The sequence below is a fragment of the Chiloscyllium punctatum genome, chromosome 4 (genome assembly GCF_047496795.1).
Source record: "Chiloscyllium punctatum isolate Juve2018m chromosome 4, sChiPun1.3, whole genome shotgun sequence".
NCBI classification, from domain to species: domain Eukaryota; kingdom Metazoa; phylum Chordata; class Chondrichthyes; order Orectolobiformes; family Hemiscylliidae; genus Chiloscyllium; species Chiloscyllium punctatum.
In genome coordinates, this window is record NC_092742.1 from 87,016,942 (window position 1) to 87,029,707 (window position 12,766).

The 12,766-nt window shown below is 42.9% G+C and overlaps 1 protein-coding gene across 6 annotated transcripts in view; it reads left to right on the forward strand.

Moving 5' to 3' along the window:
- LOC140476501 (regulator of G-protein signaling 6-like) overlaps nt 1-12,766 on the forward strand; it is a 613,759-nt gene that overhangs the window by 575,565 nt on the left and 25,428 nt on the right. For all 6 annotated transcript variants that reach the window (XM_072569231.1, XM_072569230.1, XM_072569235.1 and 3 more), the window contains one exon: nt 11,001-11,187. In XM_072569231.1, the coding sequence (XP_072425332.1) occupies nt 11,001-11,187 (187 nt within the window). The remainder of the gene's footprint in view (nt 1-11,000; nt 11,188-12,766) is intronic.

Genomic DNA, 12,766 nt, shown 5'->3' on the forward strand with positions numbered 1-12,766 from the left:
TGGACTGGGGTGGGCAATGTTAGAAATCACAATACACCAGGTTATAGTCCAACAGGTTTATTTGGAAGCACCAGCTTTCGAGACGCTGCCTCTTCATCAGGTGTTGTGATTTTTAATCTTAACCTAATCTAGTCCCATTTGCCAGCACTTGACCCATATCCCTCTATTCATATACCTATCCAGATGCCTTTTAAACATTGTAATTGAACCAGCCTCCACCACTTCCTCTGACAGCTCATTCCATACACGCACCATCTTCTGTGTGAAGTTGCCCCTGAGGTCCCTTTTAAATTTTTCCCTTCTGACCCTAAACCTATGACCTCTCACTCTGGACTCCCCTACCGTTCGTCTATTGACCCTATCCATGGCCCTCATGATGTTATAAACCTCTCTGAGGTCACCCCTCAGCTCCAGGGAAATCAGCCCCAGCCTATTCAGCCTCTCTCTATAGCTCAAACCCTCCAACCTTGGCAACATCCTTGTAAATCTTTTCTGAACCCTTTCAAGTTTCACAACATCCTTCCGATAGGAGGGAGACCAGAATTGCGCACAATATTCCAAAAGTGGCCTAACCAATGTCCTGTACAGCCGCAACATGACCTCCCAACTCCTATTTGAGTCATAAAATCATACAGCACAGAAACAGACGCTTTGATCCATGCCACATTTACTTTTACTTGATTTTCTTGTGCCAATGCTGTTGTGTTTTGGAATCGTTGCTCCTTATACTCTTGTACGCCAAGCATAATTCGGTTAAATTGACATTTAGAGAGTTGAGTCCTTTTCACAAGCTGTGATGGATGTGCAGAGCAGGAAGCTGACTTTGTGATTAAAATTTGAAGGTAAATCACAAGTTCACGACATAAATAGAAAGTGTTGCTACCAACAGTATGAGAAAATGCGAAGTTGACAGTTTAGCACAGGCAGGAATTTAGTCCAGCAGCGAAGGAGATGGTGCCTTTTAGTCATTTTTTGTTTTACTTCCCTGTTGGCTGCTTCATTATTTACAGACAATGTGCTATTACCTTGCTGATTTAATAACTAGTCAACTAATAAAACAAATAAATGCTGTCACATCTGCATAACTAGGGCTTTAAATTGAAAGTGCAGGGGAGTGTTGAGGTGAAGGGAGATTTCTAAATCTAAAGAGAAAAGTTGAGGCAACAGAGCAGTGTAATAATGAGGGTAAGGACAAACAGTGTGGGAAAAGAAGGGACAGGGAGTTTAATGATATTAATGTGTCAGCAAGTGAAATTCAAGAAAAGCATATTTGTGAGAAATAAAAGGATAAGCTCATTAAATGAATGTATGAAGTATTTGCAGTAAAATTGACCAACTCATGACACAAAATAGAAATGCTGTTTTTGTGACAAACCTGTCAGTCCACCCTTCACTTTTCTCACTTTTGAAACACTATTCCTTACTGTTAACATAGAACATAGAACAATACAGCACAGAACAGGCCCTTCGGCCCACGATGTTGTGCCGAACATTTGTCCTAGCTTAAGTACCTATCCATGTACCTATCCAATTGCTGCTTAAAGGTCGCCAATGATTCTGACTCTGCCACTCCCACAGGCAGCGCATTCCATGTCCCCACCACTCTCTGGGTAAATACTGTTCTCACAGGTTGGTGGTGGTGGGGAAGAGGAGTGGGGAAAAGTAAGTGTTTCAAAATTTTGTGGCCCCTCTTTAGGACCTGCATATGTCCTTCTCTGTTGCATTTCCAGCTGTTCAGTTTTTCAAACCTTTCTTCACCACTATAACCTTGTATTTTTAGTATCATTGCAGCCAATCTGCTCCCTAGGTATCCTATCAAGGGTTTAAATATTTATCTAATAATGGTGCATTGAGAATTAGCTCGGCTACTGCAGCTATGTCTGAATCAATATTTTGTATAAAGGCAATGTTATCATTTTGCTCTTGAATTAAATGTTCCTGCATCTAAAATTCAGAATACCACAAGATTATTTTCATTCAGATTTTTATTTGCACTCCTGGTTTTGAAGTGGAAGGAAATTTCAGTGGGCGTGTCACTTGCCCTTATTTACATTCCAGATTTGCATCTACTTTTCAGAGCTGAAATCCCCTCTTCCCCACCACCACCAACCTGTGAGAACAGTATTTACCCAGAGAGTGGTGGGGGCATGGAATGCGCTGCCTGTGGGAGTGGTAGAGTCAGAATCATTGGCGACCTTTAAGCGGCAATTGGATAGGTACATGGATAGGTGCTTAAGCTAGGACAAATGTTCGGCACAACATCGTGGGCCGAAGGGCCTGTTCTGTGCTGTATTGTTCTATGTTCTATGTTAACAGTAAGGAATAGCAGATGACAATAGTGGGAACAAGGACAGTCATACTAGGGGAGTAATGGTAGGAGGAAGAGTGTATGAGGATAGAGAGAAGGAAGAAAGACACGCAAGGCAAGTGAGGAAGGTGTGAAGTTGGAGATAAAATGAACAAAATGTTGAAACAAGAATTGTCATGTTGATAAACTAGATAAACAAATCAGAGGGAGAGAGAATGTGGAAACACAACATTGGCTTTGATTTGATGCGATTTATTTGTTTATTGTCCCATGCACTTTGTCACAAAATACAGTGAAAAGTGTTGTATAGTGTCACCACACTAGGGCACCACTTTAAAACACAGAAAAATAAACTGGAATATAAAGGCAGAATAATAAAGAGATAAAGAGAAATAATTTGCCTTTACAGTCCTTCTTGTTAAGTGCTCCACCATGGGCCTGGTGACCTGGCACGAGTCCCCATCGCCATGCCGCCATTGGAACGCAAGTCACCACTCTTCTCAGCTGCACCAATGCCCTCACCACTGTGGGTTCTCGCTGGACCTTGCCAGTGCAGGCACCACCGATGCTGCCAGGTACCGCGCTGGCCCAAATTTGACTCTGCTGCCACCGTGAGTTCGCTTCAGGCCCATCTCACCAATGTAACTGGTTCTCATATTGGGCCCAAACTAACTTCCGCTTCCGTGAATCTACGCTGGATGCAGACACCACTGGGAACCCATAGCCGCCATGAGTTGGAGCTCGGACTTACCTCGTCAATGTGGAAGCTACTCACAAGCTTCTTCTTCTATCCTTCCCAGCAATGCAAGATCGGTGACACATAAGCTTCCTGCTGCAGAAGAAGAATCTTTAAGCTGTAGGTGGATATTTTGGTGAGAGAGACAGATGATGAAGGATTGTACTGTATTCATAAATCCTAGTAATGTGGAGATACAAACATTCTGCTTTTTTGGTTGTTAAATGTTTTGTGAACTCTTTGATTTCTTTTATGTACAAAGTACTCCCTCTGCAATATTTATTAATATTACCTGTTTGTTATGTTAGGATATTGCCAGTTCTGCATTAACTGTTTACTGAGGAGGATTTTGGGTAAAGATGGAGGATGGGAAGAAGTTGTGGCTGTAAGAGCTGCTCCTTTTTTTTGAGGTATTTTCAGTGTTGGAGCTGATTTCCTCGAATTGTAGGTGCAGTAATTACTGTTTATAAGTTGTTGCAGTGTTTTGGAACTGGGGGGGGGGGGGGGGGAGGGGGGGGGGGGGAATCAATCAAAACAACTGCACTTTAAATAAGGAGGGAGGGAGACGAGGGCAGTGCCCAAATGGTGGGAAGTGAATCATTGGAGGAAGAAACCTACATTGCTGTCTGACCCAGCAGTGAACCTTCTCAGCTACTGCCTCTGCTGTTTGATTTCAAGTACTTCTGGACATTGGAGGTCATCTAAGTAAAGTAAACAAACAGCAAAATTCACAGCTGACCTTGGAGAAACCTGTGTAGGAGAGCTCACAGCAGGGAAGCAACTAAGTGGGAAACATTTTTTGTAAACCAACAATAGTGAGGTGAGTGGGATTTTTCTTTAATTGGATCTGACTCTTGATTGATCTTTAAAAATATAAAACATAGGTATTAAGTTAGCCGGGAGCAGTGTTTCTTTAAGCAGTAAGACTGGACTTATTTCTGGGTGTGCAGATTGTTAAGGTGAAAAGATAGCCTTTAATAGAGTGATGTGCTCTTCCTCTCGGATGTGGGAGATTAGAGAGAGTTTCCGTGTTACTGATGATTCTGTCTGCAGGAAGTATGTTTGGCTGTGAATCCTATCAGATCGCATGGGTCAGTTGGAGCAGCAGTTAGAGACAACGAGGAGTTTACAGGAATGAGAGGGTGTGATGGATGGCAATTATAGGAAGGGAGAAAAACTGCAGATACAGTCACGTAGATGGGTTACCTCCAGGAATTGTAAGAAAGAGAGGCAGGCATTGCAGGGGTCTCCTGTGGCTATCCCCAATTCAAACAAGTCTGCTGTTTTGGAAAATTTAGGGGGTGATGGACTCTCAGTAGAATGTACTGACAGCCACGTTTCTAGTACTGAGACTGGCTCTAATGTAACAATGGTACAATAGCTACATCAGGTTCCAAGTGATCACTTGTGTTAGGGGACGCTCTAGCCTGAGGCACAGACAGACATTTCTGAGGCTGACAGCAAAAAATCAGAATGAATGTTGCCTCCCCTGATGCCAGGATTAAGGATATCTCAGAGAGGATGCAAAATGTTCTCAAAGGGTAGAGGGCCCAGCAGGAGGTCATTGTACCCATTGGAACTAACAACATAGGAAGAGACAAAGACGAGATTCTGAGGAGAGAACATAGGAAGTTAGGCAGAGAATTAAAAAAGAGGTCCTTGAGGGTACTGATATCTGGATTACTCCCAGTAAGAGCATATCACTCTATTAAAAGCAACCTTTACACCTTAACAATCTACAGACCCAGAAATTAGCCCAGTCTTACTGCTCGAAAAAAACACTGCTCTAAGCTAACTTAGTACCTATGTTTTAAAGTTTAATTTTTTAAATTTTTAAAGTTTAAAGCTAGTAAGGGTAGGAATGGAAGGATAGAGCAGCTGAATGTGTGGCTGAGAGCTGGTGCAGGGGAGAAAGATTCATATTTTTGGATCATTGGAATCTCTTCTAGGATAGAAGTGACCTCTATAAGAAGGACGGATTGCACTTGAATTGGAAGGGGACTAATATACTACCAGGGAGATTTGCAATAGTTGTTCGGGAGGATTTAAACTAGAAAAATGGGGGGAGCGGGACCCAGGGAAATAGGGAGGAAACAGAGCAGTCTGAGACTGATAGAGTTGGAAAAAGGAATAAGTCAAACAGTCAGGGCAGGCAGGGACAAAGCAGAGAACAAGGTAGGACTGATAAATTAAACTGCACTTACGACAATGCAAGAGGCCTAACAGGTGAACTGAGGGCATGGTTAAAAACATGGGACTGGGATATCATAGCCATTATAGAGACGTGGCTCAGGGATGGACAGGACTGGCAGCTTTATGTTTCAGGATACAAACGCTACAGGAAGGATAGAAAGGGAGGCAAGAGAGGAGGGGAAGTGGCATTTTTGATGAAGGATAACAATAGTGCTGGACTTAGGGAGGATATTCTTGGGAATATGTCCAGGGAAGTTATTTGGGTAGAACTGAGAATTAAGAAAGGGGTGATCACCTTATTGGGATTGTATTATACACACTCAAATAATTAGTGGGAAATTGAGAACAAATTTGTAAGGAGATTTCAGTTATCTGTAAGAATAATATGATGTTTATGGTAGGGGATTTTAACTTTCCAAATATAGACTGAGACTGCCACAGTATTAAGGGTTTAGATGGAGAGGAATTTGTTGTGTGTGTACAAGAAAATGTTCTGATATAGTATGTGGATGTACCTACCTACTCTTGGGAAATAAGGCAGGGCAGGTGACTGAGGTGTCAGCAGGAGAGCACTTTGGGGCCAGCGACCATAATTCTATTAGTTTTAAAATAGTAATGGAAAAGGATAGACCAGATCTAAAAGTTGAAGTTCTAAACTGGAAGAAGGCCGATTTTGACAGTATTAGGTAAGAAGTTTCAAAAGCTGATTGGGGGCAGATGTTCACAGGTAAAGGGACGACTGGAAAATGGGATGTCTTCAGAAATGAGATAATGAGGGTCCAGAGACAGTATATTCCTGCGAGGGTGAAAGGGAAGGCTGGTGGGGTGTAGGGAATGCTGGATGACTGGAGACATTTTGTCTTGGTCAAGAAAAAGAAGGAAGCATATGTCAAGTATAGATAGCAGAGATTGAGTAAATCCTTATATTGTGGGTATTTTCTGGGTCTGTAGATTGTGAAGGAGCAAAAATGGCTTTTGCAGTGATATGGACTTTTTGTCAGATGTGGGAGTTAAGAGAGTTTAAGGATTACTGCAGATTATATCTGCCATAAATGCTGTTGGATGCGAATCTTATCAGATTGAATGGATCGGTTGGAGAGACAGATAGAAGCGATGAGGAATTTGCAACAGCAACAGTATGTGATGGATGGCAGTTGTAGGAAGGGGGGAACGTCTCAGATAAAGTCACATAGATGGGTTAACTCCAGGAAGGGTAAGAGAGGTCAGCACCTAGGGCAGGAGCCTTTTGTGGATATACCCATTTCAAACAGGTATGCTGTTTTGGAAAATGTAGGGGGTGATGGATTCTCAGGGGAATGTAGCATGAACAGCCAAGTTTCTGGTATTGAGACTGGCTCTAATGCAACGAGGGGTATGTCAGCTTCCAAGAGATCAATTGTGTTAGGGGATTCTGTAGTCAGAGGTACAGACAGACATTTCTGTGGCCAGCAGAGAAAAAGCAGAATGGTGTGTTGTTTCCCTGGTGCCAGGATCCAGGAGGTCTCAGAGGGTGCAGAATGTCCTCAAGGGGGAGAGGGACCAGCAAGGGGTCATTGTCCACATTGGAACCAATGACATAGGAAGGGAAATGGTTGAGATTCTGAAGGGAGATTACAGAGTGTTAGGCAGAAATTTAAAAAGGAGGTCCTCAAGGGTAGTAATATCTGGATTACTCCCAGTGCTACAAGCTAGTGAGGGCAGGGAGAGGAGGATAGAGCAGATGAATGCATGGCTGAGGAGCTGGTGTATGGGAGAAGAATTCCCACTTTTGGATCATTGGAATCTCTTTTGGGGTAGAAGTGACCTATACAAGAAGGACGGATTGCCTCCAAAATTGGAAGGGGTCTAATAAACTGGCAGGGAAATTTGCTAGAACTGCTTGGAACGATTTAAACTAGTAAGGTGGGGGGGTGGGGGGGTGGGGGGTGTGGTGGGGTGAGGGGGAGTGGTGGGACCCAAGGAGATAGTGAGGAAAGAGATTGGTACAGTTGAGAACAGAAGTGAGTCAAACAGTCAGGCAGGCAGGGACAAGGTAGGACTAATAAATTAGACTGCATTTATTTCAATGCAAGGGGCCTAACAGGGAAGGCAGATGAACTCAGGACATGGTTAGGAACATGGGACTGGGATATCATAGCAATTACGGAAACATGGCTCAGGGATGGGCAGGACTGGCAGCTTAATGTTCCAGGATACAAATGCTACAGGAAGGATAGAAAGGGAGGCAAGAGAGGAGGGGGAGTGGCATTTTTGATAAGGGGTAGCATTAGAGCTGTGCTGAGGGAGGATATTCCTGGAAATACATCCAGGGAAGTTATTTGCATGGAACTGAGAAATAAGAAAGAGGTGATCACCTTATTGGGATTGTAATGTCGACCCTCTAATAGACAGAGGGAAATCAAGAAACAAACTTGGAAGGAGATCTCAGCTATCTGCATGAATAATAGCATGGTTATGGTCGGGGATTTTAATTTCCAAACATCGACTGGGACTGCCATAGTGTTAAAGGTTTAGATGGAGGGGAATTTCTTAAGTGTGTACAAGACAATTTTCTGATTCAGTATGTGGATGTACCTAGTAGAGAAGGTGGAAAACCTGACCTACTCTTGGGAAATAAGGCAGGGCAGGTGACTGAGGTGTCAGTGGGGGAGCACTTTGGGGCCAGTGACCATAATTCTATTAGTTTTAAAATAATGATGGAAAAGGATAGACCAGATCTAAAAGTTGAAGTTCAAAATTGGAGAAAAGCTAATTTTGACAGTATTAGGCAAAAACGTTTGAAAGCTGATTGGAGGCAGATGTTCGCAGGGAAAGGGACGGCTGGAAAATGGGAAGCCTTCAGAAATGAGATAACAAGAATCCAGAAAAAGTATATTCCTGTCAGGGTGAAAGGGAAGGCTGGTAGGTATAGGGAATGCTGGATGACTAAAGAAATTGAGGATTTGGTTAAGAAAAGGAAGGAAGCATATGTCAGGTATAGACAGGATAGATCGAGTGAATCCTTAGAGTATAAAGGCAGTAGGAGTATACTTAAGAGGGAAATCAGGGGGGTAAAAAGGGGACATGAGATAGCTTTGGCAAATAGAATTAAGGAGAATCCAAAGGGTTTTTGCAAATATATTAAGGACAAAAGAGTAACTAGGGAGAGAATAGGGCCCCTCAAAGATCAGCAAGGCAGCCTTTGTGTGGAGCCACAGAAAATGGGGGAGATACTAATAAATATTTTGCATCAGTATTTACTGTGGAAAAGGATATGGAAGATATAGACTGTAGGGAAATAGATGGTGACATCTTGCAAAATTTCCAGATTACAGAGGAGGAAGTGCTGGATGTCTTGAAACGGTTAAAGGTGGATAAATCCCCAGGACCTGATCAGGTGTACTCGAGAACTCTGTGGGAAGCTAGAGAAGTGATTGCTGGGCCTCTTGCTCAGATATTTGTATCATCGATAGTCACAGGTGAGGTGCCGGAAGACTGGAGGTTGGCAAACGTTTCCATGCTATACATCTTTCTGACTCTACGACTCTACAGATTCTGTAGGATTATACTTAAGAGGGAAGTCAGGAGGGCAAAAAGGGGACATGAGATAGCTTTGGAAAATAGAGTTAAGGAGAATCCAAAGAGATTCTACAAAGGGGTAACTAGTGATAGAATCGGCCCCTCAAAGATCAGCAAGGCAGCCTATGTGTGGAACCACAGGAGATAGGAGAGATTCTAAATGAGTATTTTGTATCAGTGTTTACTGTGGAGAAAAATATGGAAGATATAACATGTGGGGAAAGAAAATGCGACATCTTGAAAAATGTCCATTGACAGAGGTTGAGGTGTTGGTTAGGGTAAAACACATAAAGATGGATAAATCCCCAGGACCTGATCAGGTGTACCCTAGAGCTTTGTGGGAAGCTAGGAAAGTGATTGCTGGGCCTCTTGCTGAGATATTTGTATCATCAATAGTCACAAGTGAGGTGCCGGAAGACTGGAGATTGGCTAAAGTGGTGCCACTGTTTAAGAATAGTGGTAAGGAAAAGCCAGGGAACTATAGACTAGTGAGCCTGACATTGGTGGTGGACAAGTTGTTGGAGGAATCCTGAGGGACAGGACTTATGTGTATTTGGAAAGGCAAGGACTGATTAGGGATAGTCAACATGGCTTTGTGTGTGGGAAATCATGTTTCACAAACTTGATTGAGTTTTTTGAAGAAGTAACAAAGAGAATTGATGAGGGCAGAGCAGTGGATGTGATCTATATGGACTTTAGTAAGATATTTGAATTATGGTAGACTGGTTAGCAAGGTTAGATCACACGGAATACAGGGAGAACAAGCCATTTGGATACAGAACTGATTTGAAGATAGAAGGTGGTGGTGGAGGGTTGTTTTTCAGGCAGAAGGCAGTGTGCTACAAGGATCAGTGCTGGGTCCACTGTTTTTTATCATTTATATAAATGATTTGGATGTGAATATAGCAGGTATAGTTAGTAAGTTTGCAAATTACACTAAAATTGGAGATGTAGTGGACAACAAAGAAGGTTACCTCAGAGAACAATGGGATCTTGATCAGATGGGCCAATGGGCAGGGAGTGGCAGATGGCATTTAATTTAGATAAATGTGAGGGGCTGCATTTTGGAAAGGCAGATCAGAGCAGGACCTATACACTTCATGGTAAGGTCCTGGGGATTGTGGGTGAACAAAGGGACCTTGGAGTGCAGGTTCATAGTTTCTTGAAAGTGGAATTGCATGTAGATAGGATAACGAAGAAAGTATGCTTTCCTTTATTGGTCAGAGGTTGGGTGCAGGAGTTGGGAGGTCATGTTGTGGCTGTACAGGACATTGATTCAACTCACTTTTGGATTATTGCATGCAAATCTGGTCTCCTTCCAATGGAAGATATTGTTAGACTTGAAATGGTTCAGAAAAGATTTATGAGAATGTTGCCAGGGTTGGAGGAATTGAGCTATATGGAGAGGCTGAATAAGGTGGGGCTGTTTTCCCTGGAGCATCAGAGGCTGAGGGGTGACCTTATAGAGGTTTATAAAATCATGAAGGGCATGAATAGGATAAATAGACAAGGTCTTTTCCCTGGGGTGGGGGAGTCCAGAACTAGGGGGCACAGGTTTAAGTTGAGAGGGGAAAGATATAGGAGAAAGTGAGGACTGCAGATGCTGGAGATCAGAGCTGAAAAAGTGTTGCTGTTCAGGGATCTTCAGCCCTTTCCTGATGAAGGGCTTATACCCGAAACATCGATTCTCCTGCTCCTTGGATGCTGCCTGACCTGCTGCGCTTTTCCAGCAACACTTTTTCATTTCAGGGGAAAGATATACAAAAGGGACCTGAGGGGCAACTTTTTCATACAGAGGGTGGTCGTGTATGGAATGAGCTGCCAGAGGAAGTGGTGGAGGTTGGTACAATTACGACATTTAAAAGGCATCTGGATGGGTGTGTGAACAGGAATGGTTTAGAGGAATATGGGCCAAATTCTGGCAAGTGGGGCTGGATTCATATAGGATATCTGGTCAGAATGGACAAGTTGGACTAAAGGGCCTGTTTCCGTGCTGTATATCTCTATGGCTCTATGACCTATATCCTGCATCAAATGCTAAAATTTATGATTAATCAATGTTTAATCAATGATTTGAATCTTTGGCAAATTATTATTTTGACATAATGTGTTGCTTGGCAGTTATTTAAAGATTGGATTTATGAATTGTTTTCGACTATTATTCCACAGCTGACTTGGAATTTAGTCCTTTCCTTCCTTCTGTAGGTTTTGGTTAGCGGCAGAGGATCTGAAGAAACGACCCCTTCTGGAAGTCCCGGACAAGGTCCAAGAGACTTGGCAGGAATTTCTTGCTCCAGGCGCACCCAGTGCCATCAACCTTGACTCCCATTCCTATGAGATAACCAGTCAGAATGTCAAGGATCCAGGAAGATACACCTTTGAAGATGCCCAGGTCTGTTCAAGTTTCTGCTTCAAGTTTAATGGCACTAATGGCCATGTCACGTGACTGGGTTATAGATATGTGGGCATCAAGGGGAATAAAGCACTCAGGATGTGCCACACTCTGATGGCGAAGCACTCCAATAAGGTAGAGAGGTGGTGCTCAGGAGTGGGTGAAGGAGGTGGGATGCTGGAGATGGCACACTTGGGCAGGACGTGGATGTGAGCCCTAGAGTGACAAAGTGGAGAAGGAGTGGGATGATCAGGGGAAAGTACTGCTCAAGAAGCAGCAAAGCTCATGGGACATTCACTTAGGCCACACACTGAACTATTAATTCCTCACAGTCAACGCTAACTATTCATGCTGCAAGTTCACAATGGTGCACAATTGGGCTATTCATTGGCTGAAAATCTCTTTGATGGAAAGACATCACTGGCTGAGAGGTAGCCAGCACCTTTTAAATTGATGGGTGCACTTTGCAGAATAAAATTTAAAAAACACAAAAAAAAATCAAATATGGGAAGGACTTACACAATTAAAAGTAGGGCACTAGGTAGCAAGACCTAGTGGGTCAGGTACATAATTCTTTGAAATTTGCATCACATGTAAACAGGGTGGTTAAGAAGATGTTTAGCACGTTGGCTTTCATTGCTCAAACCTTTGAGAATAGAATTTGGGATGTTATATTGAGGGTTGTAAAAGACATTGGTGAGGTCTCTACTGGAATACTGCGTCCAGTTCTGGCCACCCTGTTGTTGGAAGAATATTCTTAAGCTCTACAGGGTTCAGAAGAGATTTACCAAGATGTTGCTGTGAATGGAGGGCTTGAGTCATAAGGAGAGACTGAATAGGCTGGGACTTTATTTCACTGGAGTGTAGGAGTTTGATGTGTGACCTGAAAGTAGTTTATAAAATCATGAGGGATATAGACAAGGTGAATGGTGTTTTTTTCCCAGGGATGGGGATTTCAAGATGAGGGGCATATTTTTAAGGTGAGAGGATAAAGACTTTAAAAAGACACGAGGGGCAATTTATTTTTTTACACAGTGGTTCATGTATGGAATGAACTTCCAGAGGAAGTGGTGGATGTGCATACAGTTACACTGTTTAAAAGACATTTAGGTAAATACATGAACAAGAAATGTTTGCAGAAAATGCTCCAAGTGCAGGCAGTTTAGTTTGGGATTATGGTTGGCAAGGACAGGTTGGACTGGAGGATCTGTTTGTGTGCTGTATGACTCTATGACTAAGAAAACATCTCTGAATCCTGATTCCAGCCTCCCACCCATCAAATAGCCATGAGGTCACTTGCAAATGGTGGTTCAATCATGGACAGGTTTGGCAAGGAGTTGTACCTTCACTGTTGCATTGTTTTGATTTTTTACCTAACTGGGAGGAGTATGAAGTTGGTCAGAATCCCTGTGAAGCAGGCTGGAGTCAGCATGAAACAAATGGGATCAGAAATGAAGCCGGGTACAACAGACCAGGCAGGAAGAAAATCCAGATTGGGTGAGAGCAAAAGAGCAAAGACAGACCATTCAGCCATTAATGCCTTCACCACCATTCTGGATTATCTGCCACAATACTAGTT